Source organism: Eschrichtius robustus, chromosome 14 (assembly GCF_028021215.1).
Source record: "Eschrichtius robustus isolate mEscRob2 chromosome 14, mEscRob2.pri, whole genome shotgun sequence".
Taxonomy (NCBI): Eukaryota; Metazoa; Chordata; class Mammalia; order Artiodactyla; family Eschrichtiidae; genus Eschrichtius; species Eschrichtius robustus.
The window spans coordinates 1,050,830-1,070,635 of record NC_090837.1 but is presented as its reverse complement, the minus strand read 5'-3'; the positions used below and the strand labels follow the sequence as shown (position 1 = coordinate 1,070,635).

Genomic DNA, 19,806 nt, shown 5'->3' with positions numbered 1-19,806 from the left:
GAGCCCCTGGTGTTGTCTGCCTGTGGTGGGGGAGCGTGACCCCCGAGGCGCAGTGTCTTCTCACCGCTGTCCTCGCCCACTTGGTTTTGGGTTTTCTTTTCTGTACTGACTCTGGGTGTTCTTCCTGTGTTCTGGACACGTTTCCTTGTCGGTGACGTGTGTCGTAGTGACCTTTTTCCAGTCTGGGGTGGGTCTTCTCTTTATGGTGCCTTTTGAGGAACAGGTGTTCTTAATTTTAGTGTAGTTGAGTTTGTCCGTGTTGTTTAAAGGAAATTTTTTTTAACCTCAGGATCAAAAGGATGTCTTTGTGTGTGGTCTAAAAATTTTTGTTTTACGCTCGTCTCGATGTTTGTAACGCACCAAGAATCACTTTTGTCCCTAGTGTGAAATAAGAGTGCAGTTTCTTTTTTTTTCCCCAAATGGTTAACTGACTCTCCCCGTGCCATTTGAAAAGGGCATCCTTCCTCAGTGGTGCTCAGTGCCAGCTCACATGTTAGTCACGTTTTCCTGATACGCGCGGCTCTTTCTGGGACCTTCATTGTTTTACTGGTCAGTTTGTACCAGTACCACACTCCCTTGATTACTCTAGCTTTATAATAATTCTTGAGGCCTAGCTAGGTCAGTCCTTCTGCCTTATTCTTTTTTAGGAGAGTTTTGACTAATTTGGGCCTATTTCAGATACAACTCAGAATCAGTTTATCAAGTTTCAGAGAAAAACTGGTTGGGTATTTTGATTCGAATGTGGTTGAATTAGTGGGTGTTTGGTGAGAATTGCATCTCTATGAAGAGCTTTTCCAACCTATGATCAAAGTAGCCTCTCCGTTTACTTAGATCTCCTTAAATAGCTTCCACTAACATTTTATGGTTGCATATTTTTATTAGATTTATTTCTAGGTGTATTATATTTTTTGAAGTTGTAATCAATGGTATTTTTTTTAAGATTACGTTTTAATTTGTTGCTGGTCTGTAGAAATGCAGTTGATTTTTATTTACTGATCTTAAATCCAGCAGCTCTGCTAAATTCTCGCGTTACTTGTGTGTATACAACCTCTTCATCTCTGAAGAATAACAGTTTTTTCTTTATAATCCTGGTCCTTCTATTACCGTTCCTTGCAATAAAGTGTAGAAATAGAGGTGCTGATAGTGGGCACCTTTGGCTTGTTCTTTTTTTTTGGATGCGCCACACAGCTTGTAGGATCTTTAGTTCCCCGACCAGGGATTGCACCCGGGCCCTCAGCAGTGAAAGCATGGAGTCCTGACTACTGGACCGCCAGGGAGTTTCCCGGCGTTTGGCTTGTTCTTGATTTGAGAGGGACATTTTCACCCGGAAAGGCAGTAGTTTGTGGTGGTTGGTCATGACTGCTTGGTTCAAATCCCGTGTTCTGTTTTATCTCTTCTCTTAGCCTTTGAGCTACACCTTGTCTTGCGTTCTTGTTGCAGGCCTTTCTGATTCTTGTGTGCATCCCTGACTTGGTAGAGTCTGTGTTAACTTGGAGCCTCAGCTACTCTACCCCTTCCTGTAGGGCAGGAATTGGGAGCAGCCCGGCCGGGTGCTTCTGGCTCGGGTCTCATGGAGATGCGGCCGTCAGCAGGCCCAGCCTCCGGTCCACCCCAGCTGGCCCCCTAGCTGGCCGGGTGGGTGGTTGTTGGCAGGCGAGCCCAGTCCCCCTACACGGGGACTTCTCCGGGTGGCTTTCGAGCGTCCTCAGGACGGGGTGGTGCAGTGGCTGGTGTCCCCACAACAGGCGATCACCCTGGTTAGCCCTGGCCACTCGGGGGAACTGACCAGGCTGTGACCGCGGGGAACCGTGTCGCCGGGGGCACATCTTCGTCCATTCACCGGGGTGCCTCTTCCTGGTTGGGTCTCCTCTCGTGCCCCTCATGAACCTTTCAGCACTTTCTTTATGTAGATGTTGTGAATTTTTTAAAACCTTAATTCTAAGTATTTAAATACTTTCCATCTAAAGAAGTACAGAAATACTTTCTGTCTAAATAGAATCTTCTCTCCCATTAGATCTTCAAACTGGTTTATATGTGTGAAGGCTGTTGATTCCTGTGAGTTAAGTTTGTTCCAAGGCACCTTACTGAATTATCTTATTATTGAGGTAGTTTTTCAGTTGTTTCTGCTGGGTTTTTTTTCCTGCTTTGATAGCCATTGTATGATGTGTATGTACATTTCCCTGCATTTTGTTACGGAAACACGCAGACAAACAGAAAAGTTGAAGAACCTTATTGCGAACACCCATACACCCGCCACCTCCGTCCCTTCCACGACTGGTCTTACTTCGCTTTATCAGTTGCCTGCCTGTCAGCCCCCTATGACGAATGGCGTAAATCACGAGCAAATGAAGTCACTGGATTATACGTCTTAAACGAAGAGAGCCCTCAGTACTGTTCTTTTGGGGTACTTCTCTGTGGCGTTTGTTATTTTGACCACAGATTTTATTGACGTACGGTGTACATGCAGAAAGGCTTACGTATCACAGGTACACAGCTCACAGCGTCCGTTGCCTTGTTACATATAACACCCTGTGGAACTGTGTTTGAATACAAACCTGGGTCCAAGTTTCCGATTACTCCCCTGGACAGACCCATGGAGTGGGAAGTAGTGACGTCAGAGGGCATGAAATTTAAAGCTCTTCAGCTTTGCATACTGGTTCCCAGAAAAGTTAAGCCTGCTTATACCATCACCCGCAGTGCTGAGACCGTTTGAGTCATCATACTCGTCCAGCATTACGGTTTTAAGGCGGTTGCCATGCAACGGGGGATACGTTGTGCACTGGTTTCTGGAGATGCTCGGTTAAAGAGATACTCTATGAGCCCTTTAGCGTATTTCGCGTGTGCAACAGCTCCATGCCCCTCGCCCATTGGGCTTTAGTGTGGCGGGCTGTTTGATCAGTTAGGGTGAGCTCCTCATACAAAAAAGTCTGTAACAATATTTTATCGTCTTTTTTGAGCAGTTTCTGTTTTATTTTTGACTTTTACTTGACGTTTTGTATTGATATGTATCATCTCCACCGATTATTTCTGTCAGTGGTGTTTTTATATTTTCGTTTAGTAATCTATAGATTTTACTGTGCATATATTAAGATTGTTTCAGGAATATTTGTTCCCGTATGAATAAAAGTTGAGTTTCTTCATTTCAAAGATTCTCATCTTTATAAAGAAAATGTCATATATCTTGTATCAGTAATGGGCAATCATTATTAGCTTTTGGAAAAAAATAAATGTGCTTTTAGAAAATATATACATTTCCCAAGGAATTACTTTAAAGCCAGGAAAAGGAATACACATTTGACCCCTGAACAACACGGGTGTGAACGGCGCAGGTCCGCTTACTTACACGTGGATTTTTTCCGATAGTAAACACTACAGTGGTACACGGTCCACGGTTGGTCGGGTGTGGAGGAACCTCGTACACGGAGAGCAGACTAAGTTACACGCGGGTTTTCCACTGCAGGGTCGGCACCCCTAACCCCCGAGTTGTTCAAGGTCAACTGTGTATGAAAGGGCCCTTCTCCTGACGGTGTTTTCTTCCCAGCTGACACTATTGGTGTAAAATAATCTTTCTTCCTACAATCCTTTCCAGCTGAATTGCCCTTAATTGATTTGATGAAGTTGTATGAAGGTGCCTTTCTGCCGAATTTCCAGTGGCCCCACCCTAAACCTGACAGTGAAGAGACAAGTGAAGACGAAGGTCTGTTTTAACATCTTTGAAGAATTCAGCTTTGAAAACAAAAGCCAAAATACTTCACAGAGGAAGGGTGCTTAAAACAGAGTTTAAGAATTACCTTCACTTCTTTCAGTCTGATAAAAAGTTGAAAATATATGTAACATGAAAGTTTATATTAATAGTTTCATTAAATTCTGTGCTTTTTTTTTTTTATTGGTTAACTTGGCATAATTATCAGAGTACTTGATCAAGTTGTGAACAATGTAGAAATACTCTTCTCCAGATTCATACAAATTTTATGGGCCGAGGTTTTATCGTTTATCCAGGCTGTGCTGTGTTTGTTTAATTTAACACACCCACTTTAAGGACTTTACTTGACTTTTATTGGGCGTTCCAAGGAGGCACACAGACTACGCCCGGAAGAGTCCACGTGTTCTTGTTTTCATCCCCCCTGTTCTGGTCCGTAGACATGGCTGCCTGCGGGGGGCAGCAGGGGAGGGGCCCAGAAGATTCTGCGGGGAGGCCAGGGCTTGCTGGACCCCACGCTGCAGCAGGACTCGAGGAGGGGTTGGTGGCCCCCTTGCTTGCCCAAACTATGATGCTTCTGATTCTTCCTTTCTTGGTGGTGGAGGGCAGTCACTAAACCCTCAGATGGCCGTAAATCTCTGGGTGATACTAGCTCCTGGTGCTACACAGACATTTTCCAATTTCACCCAAGGGTCTTCCAGAGTGGTCCTACAAACTCCGTAAGAGTTTGGACCTGTTTATCTGGATACATTGTTAACTATCTAAAGTGGATTAAAAACAAAAGTTTGCTGCTCAATTCTGTCTTTGAAGTGTTTGGGTTCTAGCGACTCCTTTTCTTTTTTCTCTTCTCTCTCTTTTTTTTGTCATGTTAAGTGGCCTCATAATACTATCACAGCCTCTCAAACCTCGCAAATCCCGTTTTTCCATTGATCACAGACATGGAAGACTGCTCAGGTGACCGAGAGAGCCGGAAGGATGTGGTTCTCATCGACTCGCTGTTCATCATGGACCAGTTTAAAGCCACAGAGAGAGTGGTTGTCGGGAAGCCTCACACAAAGGACATCGCGGAAGTGACCGCTGTGGCCGAAGCCATCCTGCCCAAGGGCAGTGCTCGGATCAGCACCGCGGTGAGCCGCTGTGCCCTGTGTGAGGGATGGCGTCTCTGTTAAGGGGAAAAGCTTCCTCCTTCCAAATGAGCTCTTTATCCCAACGGCAGAGGTTGTCAGGAAAAGCAATTAAGGATCTTTCTCTTTCTGTTATCTGTAAATCACCTTTGTGGCTTTCCAGTAGGCTTATCATATGACTGATCTGGCAGCAGTTGTAATGGCTGTTCTGAGATGTGCCTGTTGGGCCCGTCTGCCCCTGCAGGTGAAGGTGAGCGCGCCGGCGCTTCTGTACGGCGCCCTCAGAGATTACCAGAAGATTGGCCTGGAGTGGCTGGCCAGGCTCTACCGGAAGAGCCTCAATGGCGTGTTGGCCGATGAGGCTGGGCTTGGCAAAACAGTGCAGATCATTGCTTTTTTTGCCCACCTAGCCTGTAACGAAGGTAAGAGCTTGTTGTTCTTTGAACAGTTCGTATTTGCTGAAACTGAACCGTAGGCGGTGCATCTGGCGTGAGGGTGGGGAGAGGCCTTTATTCTCTGCTCCTTTGTTCCGTGCTCTGGTCCAGACTCAGAGAACTGGGCTCAGAGGCACTCATCACTGGAACAAACAAAGCACTCGTTCACGACAAACACTAGGTCGAGTAACTCACCGTTTTTCAAAGTCTAACGTAATGTAAGACCCAGCAGGCTGTGTGACTGGGGACTTGTGACTCCAGGCGGCAGGGCCTCTGCGCCACTTCACGTCGGCATGAGTCCTCGCAGCCGGGCTCTCCCCTCGGGCTGCCCGTGGGCCGGCGGGTGCGCGTCCCCCGTGGCGTGATTGGTCGCCCTGCCGAGGCCCATCGGCGTCCTCCCTGTGCTGTGGCGCGGGCCCTCCTGTCTCTCTGCTGGATCCCGCCACCCCTGGAGCCCCGTGAGGGCTCGGCGTCTGTGCAGCAGCAGAGGGACGGAGTGCCCGCACTCCGCAGCAGGCCGTGCCCTCCGCTTGGCTGTGGGCCTGGCGCCTGCCTGCTCCCCGCCTGTGCCGTGGGGCTGTGGGCGAGCCTGTGTGCGTGTCTCTGACACGGGACGGGCTTGTAGGCTTCCTCTCGCAAGGGGAGTGTCCCGTAGCACCTGCGGGGGGTGGGGGGGCACGGAACCTCACGCTCCAGCACTTAGCCAGCTCCTGAGGAAGCACAGGCCATCGCCTTCATCTCCGTGTCAGAGCTTTAGTAGCAGGGAGGGGCCCCTTGAGTTAAGGGGGAGTTGGGACCCTGAGTAGGCTGGATGGAGATTCCTTCAGCCCTGGGGCCGTTTCTTCCTCCCCGGCCCCTCTAAATTCTTTCACAGTTACCTTAGCGTCTTTAGTAAATAACTCTTCTTTGCCCTTGGTTTTGAAAGCTTACTTGATCTTACTTTTAGTACAGATGGATCAACTTTGGGGCCTTACTTCCTTGTGCTAATATGTTTGTTTTTGACCCAGTACTGTGAAGTGTCCAATGTAGTACTTTAAAATGAGTTTTTATATATATAGTTATCTCAAGATAGAAGAGCTACCTTGTCTTACTATTTTATTGTTTAGTTGAAAAAAGTGTTCATTATTGTATTTATAATAGTAAGAAATTGGAAGCAGTGTACAGTTTCAAAAGTAGGGGATTTTATTTCATCGGTTGAACAAACGAATGGATCAGTTATTCATTCCGTAGGTGCTTACCTAGCACCTACCTGGTTCCAGGCACTGTTGTTGGCACCGGGGGTGCAGCTGTGAGCAGAACAAAGCCCCCCCCCCACCGAGGAGGCTCACAGCGGGTGCAGCGAATAAGGATTCAGCACGTGGGGAGCAGCACGTTTCCACTGTGTACGGCGTGCCCGGCACAGCCTGTGAGCAGAGGCCTGAGAAAGCCGTGGCCACCGGGATCGGGGGGCTTGGGAAGGTGGGGTGGTGGGTGCAGAGGCTGAAGGGGTTGCCGGTGTGTCCACGGGACAGTGCTGAGGCTGGTGCGGAGGCCAGAGGGCACAGAGCCAGGAAGGCCGCCGGCCGGCCAGGTGAGGGCCTTGCAGGCTGCGCAGGGTCTGGCTCTTCCTGGTTAGAGGTCTGTGTTAGTGCCGGTGTCGGAGGGGTCACTGGGCCTCCTTGGTGCTGGGAACAGACTCAGAGGGCCAGCTGTCGGGAAGCTTGCCGCCCTGGGGGAGAGGCGGGTGCCTGGCAGGTCCGGGGGGCCCGAAGGAAGGGCGGGCGGGCGTGTGCTGCCCGCTCCGCTTCCGCACAGGACGGGCCGAGTGGGGCCCGCCTGGCTCCCCTGTCTGCCCCCACCCCCTGGGGCCCGGTGTCCTTGGGCGGCTCCTCACTGTGGAGCCGTAGAACTGGAGCTGACCGGTTCCCCAGGGGCAGGGGACTCGCTCCAGGAGACTCTGAGTGGGGGTGTTCTGGGAAGCTCGCAGCTGAGATCCCTCACAAACTCGCCACTTTTTCCTTTGTAAAGTAAAACAACCAGCAGTCTGTAGCTGTCCTCCTGCTTCCATCCCCAGCGGTGACCCCTCGGGGCAGTCTGGTGTGTGTCCTGCCGTGCTTCACCCAAGTGTCAACAGACATGCTCACAAACACATATATAGACACGTGCCCCTCCTCTCTAGAAATGGAACAATGTGCTAAATGCTAGTGAAAAAAACAAACTTGTTTTTCACTGGAGAGGGAAAGGCACCTGGGGTTGATTTGCATTTCCCTACTCACGAGGTCATGCCCTTCAAAGAGTTTATCGTCTGCTTGTATTTTTCCCTTTGTGAAATTTCTTTTTTCTTTTTCTTTTTTTTTTTTTTGGCTGCGCCGCGCAGCTTGTGGGATCTTAGTTCCCTGACCAGGGATCGAACCCAGGCCCTCCGCAGTGGAGGCACGGAGTCCTGACCACTGGACCGCCAGGGAAGTCCCATCCTTTGTAGAATTTCTGTTCACTCCCTTGTTCATTTTCCTCTTAGGTGGTTTTTTTTTTTAATTGAAGTATAGTTGATTTATATTATTGTGTTAGTTCCAGGTGTACAGCAAAGTGATTCAGTGTTACATATATATTTTTCAGGTTATTTCCCATTATAGGTTATTACAAGATATTGAATATAGTTCCCTGTGCTATAGTAAATCCTTACTGCTTGTCGATTTTTTTTTTTTTTCCACACACACACACTGTATTTTATTTTTACCAGAGATAAATAGACTGACACCAAGCATTGTACATGGATGACCACAACAAAAGCAACAATGATTGCAATTACCAAACATGAAACACACTCATACTATGTCATAATATTGACATTCAGTCCAGTAATCCTCCACTGTAACAGCTCCTTTACTTTGCAGTGAAAATTGATTTGTATATTCTTTGCCTCTGAGTCCTTGTTGGATTTTTTTTTTTTTAATTCAGACAGAAAGTCACAAAAATTATACTCATCCTCATCAGTTCACTCAGTCCCATGTAATTAATTTTTTTTTTATCTTGATCTTTTGTTAGCACTTTTATGAGTTCATCAGTTTTTCATTAGAGTTCTGAAAATGCTTATTCATTCAGTTCAGCAGTACAGTCAGTTACCAGAAACCTGTACTTGTCAGAGTCTTCTCCATGAATTTCTTAAAGATGAAACCCTTTTACAGGAACATATTTGCAAAAGCATCAGAGTACACACAGAACTGTCTGTAAATGACAAAAGACTTAAAAATGACCACAGTTAAAAATTTGATGAAAGTTCATAACAATGCAGTTGACAAGAAAATTAGTTATTTCTGAGATATACATTTTAAGGTAATAACTAGGATTATGACTTATAACATTATACCAGAACATGTAAGATTTTTAGAAATTTCATGTAATGTCTGAAACATTTATATTAACATATTTCCATACAAATAACCCAATGAAAGTTTAGTATTAGTTGTTTTGTTTGTTTGTTTTTTTATACTGCAGGTTCTTATTAGGCATCAATCTTATACACATCAGTGTATACATGTCAATCCCAATCGCCCAATTCAGCACAACACCATCCCCACCCCACCGCAGTTTTCCCCCCTTGGTGTCCATATGTCCGTTCTCTACATCTGTGTCTCAACCTCTGCCCTGCAAACTGGCTCATCTGTACCATTTTTCTAGGTTCCACATACATGCGTTAATATACGATATTTGTTTTTCTCTTTCTGACTTACTTCACTCTGTATGACAGTCTCTAGATCCATCCACGTCTCAACAAATGACTCAATTTCGTTCCTTTTTATGGCTGAGTAATATTCCATTGTATATATGTACCACAACTTCTTTATCCATTCGTCTGTTGATGGGCATTTAGGTTGCTTCCATGACCTGGCTATTGTAAATAGTGCCGCAATGAACATTCGGGTGCATGTGTCTTTTTGAATTACGGTTTTCTCTGGGTATATGCCCAGTAGTGGGATTGCTGGGTCATATGGTAATTCTATTTTTAGTTGTTTAAGGAACCTCCATACTGTTCTCCATGGTGGCTGTATCAATTTACATTCCCACCAACAGTGCAAGAGGGTTCCCTTTTCTCCACACCCTCTCCAGCATTTGTTGTTTGTAGATTTTCTGATGATGCCCATTCTAACTGGTGTGAGGTGATACCTCATTGTAGTTTTGATTTGCATTTCTCTAATAATTAGTGATGTTGAGCATCTTTTCATGTGCTTCGTGGCCGTCTGTATGTCTTCTTTGGAGAAATGTCTATTTAGGTCTTCTGCCCATTTTTGGATTGGGGTGTTTGTTTCTTTAATATTGAGCTGAATGCGCTGTTTATATATTTTGGAGATTAATCCTTTGTCTGTTGATTCATTTGCAAATATTTTCTCCCATTCTGAGGGTTGTCTTTTCGTCTTGTTTATGGTTTCCTTTGCTGTGCAAAAGCTTTGAAGTTTCATTAGGTCCCATTTGTTTATTTTTGTTTTTATTTCCATTACTCTAGGAGGTGGATCAAAAAAGATCTTGCTGTGATTTATGTCAAAGAGTGTTCTTCCTATGTTTTCCTCTAAGAGTTTTATAGTGTCCGGTCTTACATTTAGGTCTCGAATCCATTTTGAGTTTATTTTTGTGTATGGTGTTAGGGAGTATTCTAATTTCATTCTTTTACATGTAGCTGTCCAGTTTTCCCAGCACCACTTATTGAAGAGACAGTCTTTTCTCCATTGTATATCTTTGCCTCCTTTGTCATAGATTAGTTGACCATAGGTGCGTGGGTTAATCTCTGGGCTTTCTATCTTGTTCCATTGATCTATGTTTCTGTTTTTGTGCCAGTACCATATTGTCTTGATTACTGTAGCTTTGTAGTATAGTCTGAAGTCAGGGAGTCTGATTCCTCCAGCTCCGTTTTTTTCCCTCAAGACTGCTTTGGCTATTCGGGGTCTTTTGTGTCTCCATACAAATTTTAAGATGATTTGTTCTAGCTCCGTAAAAAATGCCATTGGTAATTTGATAGGGATCGCATTGAATCTGTAGATTGCTTTGGGTAGTATAGTCATTTTCACAATGTTGATTCTTCCAATCCAAGAACATGGTATATCTCTCCATCTGTTGGTATCATCTTTCATTTCTTTCATCAGTGTCTTACAGTTTTCTGCATACAGGTCTTTTGTCTCCCTCGGTAGGTTTATTCCTAGGTATTTTATTCTTTTTGTTGCAATGGTAAATGGGAGTGTTTCCATAATTTCTCTTTCATATTTTTCATCATTAGTGTATAGGAATGCAAGAGATTTCTGTGCATTAATTTTGTATCCTGCAACTTTACCATATTCATTAATTAGCTGTAGCAGTTTTCTGGTGGCAGTTTTAGGATTCTCTATGTATAATATCATGTCATCCGCAAACAGTGACAGTTTTACTTCTTCTTTTCGAATTTGTATTCCTTTTATTTCTTTTTCTTCTCTGATTGCCGTGGCTAAGACTTCCAGAACTATGTTGAATAATAGTGGTGCGAGTGGACATCCTTGTCTCGTTCCTGATCTTAGAGGAAATGCTTTCAGTTTTTCACCATTGAGAATGATGTTTGCTGTGGGTTTGTCATATATGGCCTTTATTATGTTGAGGTAGGTTCCCTCTATGCCCACTTTCTGGAGAGTTTTTATCATAAATGGGTGTTGAATTTTGTCAAAAGCTTTTTCTGCATCTATTGAGATGACCATATGGTTTTTCTTCTTCAATTTGTTAATATGGTGTATCACATTGATTGATTTGCGTATATTGAAGAATCCTTGCATCCCTGGGATAAATCCCACTTGATCGTGGTGTATGATCCTTTTAATGTGTTGTTGGATTCTGTTTGCTAGTATTTTGTTGAGGATTTTTGCATCTATATTCATCAGTGATATCGGTCTGTAATTTTCTTTCTTTGTAGTGTCTTTGTCTGGTTTTGGTATCAGGGTGATGGTGGCCTCATAGAATGAGTTTGGGAGTGTTCCTTCCTCTGCAATTTTTTGTAAGAGTTTGAGAAGGATAGGTGTTAGCTCTTCTGTAAATGTTTGATAGAATTCACCTGTGAAGCCTTCTGGTCCTGGACTTCTGTTTGTTGGAAGATTTTTAATCACAGTTTCAATTTCATTGCTTGTGATTGGCCTGTTCATATTTTCTGTTTCTTCCTGGTTCAGTCTTGGAAGGTTATACCTTTCTAAGAATTTGTCCATTTCTTCCAGGTTGTCCATTTTATTGGCATAGAGTTGCTTGTAGTAGTCTCTTAGGATGCTTTGTATTTCTGCAGTGTCTGTTGTAACTTCTCCTTTTTCATTTCTGATTTTATTGATTTGAGTCCTCTCCCTCTTTTTCTTGCTGAGTCTGGCTAATGGCTTATCAATTTTGTTTATCTTCTCAAAGAACCAGCTTTTAGTTTTATTGATCTTTGCTATTGTTTTCTTTGTTTCTATTTCATTTATTTCTGCTCTGATCTTTATGATTTCTTTCCTTCTGCTAACTTTGGGTTTTGTGTGTTCTTCTTTCTCTAGTTTCTTTAGGTGTAAGGTTAGATTGTTTACTTGAGATTTTTCTTGTTTCTTTAGGTAGGCTTGTATAGCTATAAACTTCCCTCTTAGAACTGCTTTTGCTGCATCCCATAGGTTTTGGGTTGTCATGTTTTCATTGTCATTTGTCTCTAGGTATTTTTTGATTTCTTCTTTGATTTCTTCAGTGACCTCTTGGTTATTTAGTAACGTATTGTTTAGCCTCCATGTGTTTGTCTTTTTTACGTTTTTTTCCCTGTAATTCATTTCTAATCTCATAGCGTTGTGGTCAGAAAAGATGCTTGATATGATTTCAGTTTTCTTAAATTTACTGAGGCTTGATTTGTGACCGAAGATGTGATCTATCCTGGAGAATGTTCCGTGCGCACTTGAGAAGAACGTGTAATCTGCTGTTTTTGGATGGAATGTCCTATAAATATCAATTAAATCTATCTGGTCTATTGTGTCATTTAAAGCTTCTGTTTCCTTATTTATTTTCATTTTGGATGATCTGTCCATTGGTGTAAGTGAGGTGTTAAAGTCCCCCACTATTATTGTGTTACTGCCAATTTCCTCTTTTATGGCTGTTAGCAGTTGCCTTATGTATTGAGGTGCTCCTATGTTGGGTGCATATATATTTATAATTGTTACATCTTCTTCTTGGATTGAACCCTTGATCATTATGTAGTGTCCTTCTTTGTCTCTTGTAACATTCTTTACTTTAAAGTCTATTTTATCTGATATGAGTATAGCGACTCCAGCTTTCTTTTGATTTCCATTTGCATGGAATATCTTTTTCCATCCCCTCACTTTCAGTCTGTATGTGTCCCTAGGTCTAAAGTGGGTCTCTTGTAGACAGCATATATATGGGTCTTGTTTTTGTATCCATTCAGCAAGCCTGTGTCTTTTGGGTGGAGCATTTAATCCCTTCACGTTTAAGGTAATTATCGATATGTATGTTCCTATGACCATTTTCTTAATTGTTTTGGGTTTGTTTTTGTAGGTCCTTTTCTTCTCTTGTGTTTCCCACTTAGAGAAGTTCCTTTAGCATTTGTTGTAGAGCTGGTTTGGTGGTGCTGAATTCTTTTAGCTTTTGCTTGTCTGTAAAGCTTTTGATTTCTCCATCAAATCTAAATGAGATCCTTGCCGGGTAGAGTAATCTTGGTTGTAGGTTCTTCCGTTTCATCACTTTAAGTATATCATGCCACTCCCTTCTGGCTTGTAGAGTTTCTGCTGAGAAATCAGCTGTTAACCTTATGGGAGTTCCCTTGTATGTTATTTGTCGTTTTTCCCTTGCTGCTTTCAATAATTTTTCTTTGTCTTTAATTTTTGCCATTTTGATTACTATGTGTCTCGGCGTGTTTCTCCTTGGGTTTATCCTGTATGGGACTTCTCTGCGCTTCCTGGACTTGGGTGGCTATTTCCTTTCCCATGTTAGGGAAGTTTTCGACTATAATCTCTTCCAATATTTTCTCTGGTCCTTTCTCTCTCTCTTCTCCTTCTGGGACCCCTATAATGTGAATGTTGTTGCGTTTCATGTTGTCCCAGAGGTCTCTTAGGCTGTCTTCATTTCTTTTCATTCTTTTTTCTTCAGTCTGTTCCGCAGCAGTGAATTCCACCATTCTGTCTTCCAGGTCACTTATCCGTTCTTCTGCCTCAGTTATTCTGCTATTGATTCCTTCTAGTGTAGTTTTCATTTCAGTTATTGTATTGGTCATCTCTGTTTGTTTGTTCTTTAATTCTTCTAGGTCTTTGTTAAACATTTCTTGCATCTTCTCGATCTTTGCCTCCATTCTTTTTCCGAGGTCCTGGATCATCTTCACTATCATCATTCTGAATTCCTTTTCTGGAAGGTTGCCTATCTCCACTTCATTTAGTTGTTTTTCTGGGGTTTTATCTTGTTCCTTCATCTGGTACCTAGACCTCTGCCTTTTCATCTTGCTATCTTTCTGTGAATGTGGTTTTTGGTCCACAGGCTGCAGGATTGTAGTTTTTCTTGCTTCTGCTGTCTGCCCTCTGGTGGTTGAGGCTATCTAAGAGGCTTGATGGGAGGCTCTGGTGGTGAGTAGAGCTGACTGTTGCTGTGGCGGACAGAGCTCCGTAACACTTTAATCCACTTGACTGTTGATGGGTGGGGCTGGGTTCCCTCCCTGTTGGTTGTTTTGCCTGAGGCAACCCAACACTGGAGCCTACCTGGGCTCTTTGATGGGGTTAATGGCAGACTCTGGGAGGGCTCACGCCAAGGAGCACTTCCCAGAACCTCCACTGCCAGTGTCCTTGTCCCCACGGTGAAACAGAGCCACCTCCCGCCTCTGCAGGAGACCCCCCAACACCAGCAGGTAGGTCTGGTTCAGTCTCCCCCAGGGTCACTGCTCCTTCCCCTGGGTCCCGATGCGCACACTACTTTGTGTGTGCCCTGCAAGAGTGGGGTCTCTGTTTCCCCGAGTCCTGTCAAAGTCCTGCAATCAATTCCCACTAGGCTTCAAAGTCTGATTCTCTAGGAATTCCTCCTCCTGTTGCCGGACCCCCAGGTTGGGAAACCTGACGTGGGGCTCAGAAGCTTCACTCCAGTGGGTGGACTTCTGTGGTATAAGTGTTCGCCAGTCTGTGAGTCACCCACCCAGCAGTTATGGGATTTGATTTTACTCTGATTGCGCCCCTCCTACCGTCTCACTGTGGCTTCTCCTCTGTCCTTGGACGTGGGGTATCCTCCTTGGTGAGTTCCAGTGTCTTCCTGTCGATGATTGTCCAGCAGCCAGTTGTGATTCTGGTGCTCTCGCAAGAGGGAGTGAGAGCACGTCCTTCTACTCCGCCATCTTGGTTAATCCCCCGATTTTTTTTTTTTTTTTTACAAGATACTGAATATAGTTCCCTGTGCTATAGTAAATCCTTACTGCTTGTCGGTTGTTTTGTTTTTTTTTTAATTTATTTTTGGCTGTGTTGGGTCTTCGTTGCTGCATGCGAGCTTTTCTCTAGTTGCGACTAGCGGGGGCCACTCCTCGCCGCGGTGTGCAGGCCTCTCATTGCGGTGGCCTCTCTTGTTGCAGAGCACGGGCTCCAGGCGTGCAGGCTTCAGTAGTTGTGGCTCGCGGACTCTAGAGCACAGACCCAGCAGCCGTGGCGCATGGGCTTCTCCCAGACCAGGGCTCGAACCCGCGTCCCCTGCATTGGGAGGCAGCTCTCAACCACTGTGCCACCAGGGAAGCCCTGCTTATCGATTTTATGTATAGTAGTTTGTATCTGTTAATCCCATACTCCTAATTCCCTTTGGTAACCATAAGTTGTTTTTTTTTTTCCCCTCTGTGTCTGTGAATCTTTTTTGTTTTGTAAATGGGTTCAGTTGTATTATTTTTTAGGTTCCACATATAAGTGTTAACATAATATCTGTCTTTCTCTGACTTACTTCACTCAGTATGATAATCTCTGGGTCCACCCATGTTGCTGCAAATGGCATTATTTCATTCTTTTTTATGGCTGAGTAGTATTCGTGTGTGTGTGTGTGTGTGTGTGTGTACACACCACATTTTCTTTATCCATTCCTCTGTTGATGGGTGAATAATGCTGCTGTGACCATTGGGTGCGTGTATCCTTTCGAATTGTAGTTTTCTCAGGGTATATGCCCAGGATTGGGATTGCTGGATCATATGGTAGCTCTATTTTTAGTTTTTTAAGGAACCTCCATGCTGTTCTCCATAGCGGCTGCACCAACTTACATTCCCACCAACAGTGTAGGAGGGTTCCCTTTTCTCCACAACCTCTGCAGCGTTTACTGCTTGTAGACTTTTTGATGATGGCCATTCTGACCGGTATGAGGTGATATCTCACTGTAGTTTTGATCTGCATTTCTCTGATAATTAGCAATGTTGAGCATCTTTTCATGTGCCTCTTAGCCATCTGTATGTCTTTTTTGGAGCAATGTCTATTTAGGTCTTCTGCCCATTTTTTTGATTGAGGTGTTTGTTTTTTCAATATTGAGTTTTATGAACTGTTTGTATATTTTGGATGTTAAACCCTTGTCAACTGTATTGTTTGCAAATATTTTCTCCCATTTTAGGTGGTTCTTTTTAAGGATCAATAGTAACACTTTGCTTATGAGCCGTAATGGCTGTAGATGTGTGTGTTACAGATATTTTTTCCAAGCCTGCCATTTCTGACTTTTAACTTGGTTTATGTTTATTTGTAGCACAGAAGTTGAAATTTATGTGTGTATTGCCCAGAAATTTAAGAAACGCTTACTTTTCCGAAGATTGCAGTTGAAACCGTGTGTTTTGGGCTGGGTTGGGATGGGTTTGGGTGTGTTCTGACTAGTGGTTGGGGACTGTCATGAGCGTGAGTGTGGGACCAGCGCCTGTAGCATGGGGCTGCCAGCGGGCCGTGCTGGCCGCGGGGCTCGAGGCTGAGGGTTCGTCCTTTCTGAGCATTGTTCGCTGTAGATGAGAGTCCTTCCCCTGCTTACGTTAAGGGGTCGTGTTTGAATACGTTCTCATTTTACTGGCTACTCACTCATTCAGCCTCTCTTCGTTGAGTGCGTCCTGCCGTGGCCCTGGGAGCAGGGGAGCGGCCCGTCCTGATGGTGGCGGCTGTGCTGTAGGGCGGGCGGGGACACCCCCGCGTCCCAGTGACGTCTGCTCTAGTCGCGCCCTGGCCTCACGCACACCTGCTGGCCGGGCACCTGCCCTGGACAGATGGGTTTTGTTACAGAGGGCACTTGTATGTCTCCTGTGTAGGCAACTGGGGCCCTCATCTGGTCGTTGTGAGGGGCTGTAACATACTCAAGTGGGAGCTTGAACTGAAGCGCTGGTGTCCGGGGCTCAAAACGCTCTTGTATGTTGGCAGCCATAGAGAACTCAAGGCAAAGAGACAGGTATGTTAGTTTAAACTTGAAATAGAACTAAACGGAAAACATCTTAATTTCTATAGAAGACACATTTCAAAGTGTCAGCGCATGCTTGTTAGTGTAATTATTGTCAGTCACTCGTTTGTGAGATACGAGACCTTCTGGTTGTCTGGCCTCAGAGCCCCCTTGAAGCATAGACTACGCTCGGGAAACCGGCCGTTCCCTGCAGGGCTTGTGTTCACCCCCCAGGAGGTGAGGGAGCTTCCCCCAGAGCTCAGATGCTCTCCGGAGGTGCCGTCATCCTTTTAAACTGTAGACCTGTTGGTTATCAAGGCAGAAATAAGAAATTGTGATGCATCCTGAGTTCTGAATTACAAATCCGTAAAATAATTCCCGTGGATGTGTTTATTAGGAATATTTGTGACAAACAGATGAGCGTCTGAAACAAATTTGGACTCTCATTTTTCTATTTTCTGCCCAGTAGTTTCTAGTACTAGATTCTAAGTAAAAGTATGTTACAAAATTTTTCATCTGAGAGAAAATTTTGGCTTATGATTAGACTCTACTGTGTTGCGTAATACTCACTTAAAAAGTGAGTACTTTGAGGGGTCTTTTCTTTTTTCTCTCTCTTTTTTTTTTTTACTCTCTGGTTATTAATTTGCTTTTTAATAGCTTAGAATGTAGTCAGCTGCAACATAGATATTCACATTTCCTATCATCTTCTGAATACATGTTCCATCACTAAGATGATACACTATGAAAGTGAGCCCCACTTCTGGATACTGTGTGCTGATCTGTTTTCCAAAAGCGATTGTTAATGCCTCCAAAGCAGTTTCTTAATTTGTCCACACAAGTGCTTAGCCTCCTAAAGAAAAAGGTCATAAAACATAAACAGCTGTTTTCTGTGTGGTGAGAGAGCAGGTTACCAAGGAAGAGGAGGGGTGATGGCGGTGGGGCAGGTTAGGTGGGTAGTGAGCGCGCGCAGAAGTCCTCTCCAGGCCGCTTGTTCCTGCGCAGACAGTGAGGCCTGGCTTCTGTGCTGCAGGGGTGGACAGAGCCCAACCGCTTCAACGTCTGCATCACGTCCTACAAGCAGTTCTTCAAGGGCTACGCGTCCTTCACGCGGATGCGCTGGAAGTGCCTGGTCATCGACGAGATGCAGCGCGTGAAGGGCATGACCGAGAGGCACTGGGAGGCCGTGTTCACCCTGCAGAGGTCTGGCCACCCCTCTCCGCATGCCATGTGCTGGGTATTGTTGATGTAAAGGTTCTTTGGAGGAACCGTAGGAAACTGAAGACGCCCAGGATGGCCTTTCAGCTTCAAGGGCTCCCCTCACTGAAGGCGCTCATTTAATTCAGTCCGTTCCTCAAGACGTGCTTGTGTGTGTGTGTGTGTGAGCGTGTGTGTGTGTGTGAGCGTGTGTGTGTGTGTGAGCGTGTGTGTGTGAGCGTCTGTGTGTGTGTGTGTGAGCGTCTGTGTGTGTTAGCTCCATAGGGTCGTCGTCCCTCTCCTTGAGTATCTGCAGAGAAAGGCTGTGCGGGCAGCTTGACGTTTCAGGTGTCGTCTCCCGTTGTGTGTGCAGCCAGCAGCGTCTGCTGCTCATCGACGCCCCCCTGCACAACACCTTCCTGGAGCTGTGGACCATGGTGCACTTCCTCGTCCCGGGCCTCTCCAGGCCCTACCTGCACTTCCCCCTGAAGGCCCCCAGCGAGGAGAGCCAGGACTACTACCACAAAGTGGTCATCCGGCTGCACCGGGTACGCGGCCGCGCCGCCCCGCCAAGCCCCACTGCCCCGCTGCCCCGCAGCCCCGCTGCCCCGCCACGCCCTGCCGCCCCGCCGTGCTGCCCGGCCGCCCCGCCGCCGCGCTCCCTGCCCGAGAAGCACCCCCGACCTAGCGCGGACGGGCCACGGCTGCAGTGGAGACAAGGAGGACTTTCTTCTTTCAGGTGACACAGCCCTTTATTTTGCGGAGAACTAAGAGAGATGTGGAGAAGCAGCTAACGAAAAAATACGAGCACGTCCTGAAGTGCCGCCTCTCCAATCGACAGAAGGCCTTGTACGAGGATGTCATCCTGCAGCCGGGGTGAGTTCAGGGCTGCGCGCTCCTGGCCACCTTCCTGGGGAAGAGCGAGCCCCCCGGCCTTCCAGAAGGCTCCTCGGGGGTGGGCTTCTGCAGCTGGAGGCCATGCTCACGCCCGGCCCTGGCGGCTCCGCTCCTCTCAGGCTGGCGGGCTGCCCCTCCCTGGTCCTGTCAGAGGCTGTGCCCAGAGCCGGCCCAGCAGGAGCACGGCGTCGCACGCCGCCCGGTGCCGCACTGGAGGTTCACGCAGGGGGCCATGCTGATTGGGTGGCTCGTGCGTTCACAGCCACGGGTCGGACGTGGGACCGAGGCCCCCGTGCCGTGTGGTCCGGCGCAGGTGGCGCTGCAGGGCCACACCAGATGGCCGCGGGCACCTCCGTATGGACCCTAGAAGGGTGGGGCCCCGTCCTGTCCGTGATCCTTCCCGTGACCTGTTCGGCTCTTTTTGTCATGTACTCTGTATTCCTGAGTTTATATAAAAAAAAACAAAAATAAGTCCGTGGGATTAAAGTTTCGAAGATTTTACATGTACTTGCCCTCAGTACTACACCCCTCTGTGCAGAGCTCACCAGTTTCCCCACGAACTCACCCTTGGCAGCCCGAGCGGGGGCTCAGCATTCCACAGCAAGCTGCCACGTTTCTGTGCCAAGTGACGGGCGGGCTGCTCACCTGGCTCGCCTGCCCGCTCCTCGTGGGCGGGACCTGGAGGGCGAGGTGTAGGCCTGGGCACAGGTGCGGGCTGGGGCCCCGAGGCTCTGGAGGCAGGTGGCGGGGCGGTGGCCCTGCTCCGGAAGCTGGGTCGCCTGGCACAGCCTTACGTAGCACGCGGGCAGATGCTCTGGGCCTGGCTGCGAGCGTCGTGTGCTTAAGTGCGTAAAGTTGTCCGAATAGCGTCCGCAACAGCAAGTGTGCCGGAGAGGGTTTTGCTGTTAATGCCTGCTTGTGTTACAGGCTTCTTTTTAGACAGCGTTAGGACAGAGTGCAAGTAGCCAGTCCTTGACAACCAGCGTCGTGCTGCGGCAGGCCGTTGACCATCTCAGTCAGGCGTAGGAGCTGTGGAGGCCCCACCCCTGACAACACGTGCAGTGACAGATCCTGCTTCCTGGACACTGTGGGAGCAGACAGCCTG

At 46.3% G+C, this 19,806-nt stretch overlaps 1 protein-coding gene across 11 annotated transcripts in view; it reads left to right on the top strand.

The window, feature by feature from the left end:
• The window catches only part of EP400 (E1A binding protein p400), a 120,737-nt gene that overhangs the window by 46,248 nt on the left and 54,683 nt on the right, over positions 1-19,806 (top strand). For all 11 annotated transcript variants that reach the window (XM_068562232.1, XM_068562231.1, XM_068562235.1 and 8 more), the window contains 7 exons: positions 3,590-3,697; positions 4,637-4,827; positions 5,069-5,246; positions 16,486-16,622; positions 17,641-17,810; positions 18,178-18,352; positions 18,544-18,680. In XM_068562232.1, the coding sequence (XP_068418333.1) occupies positions 3,590-3,697; positions 4,637-4,827; positions 5,069-5,246; positions 16,486-16,622; positions 17,641-17,810; positions 18,178-18,352; positions 18,544-18,680 (1,096 nt within the window). The remainder of the gene's footprint in view (positions 1-3,589; positions 3,698-4,636; positions 4,828-5,068; positions 5,247-16,485; positions 16,623-17,640; positions 17,811-18,177; positions 18,353-18,543; positions 18,681-19,806) is intronic.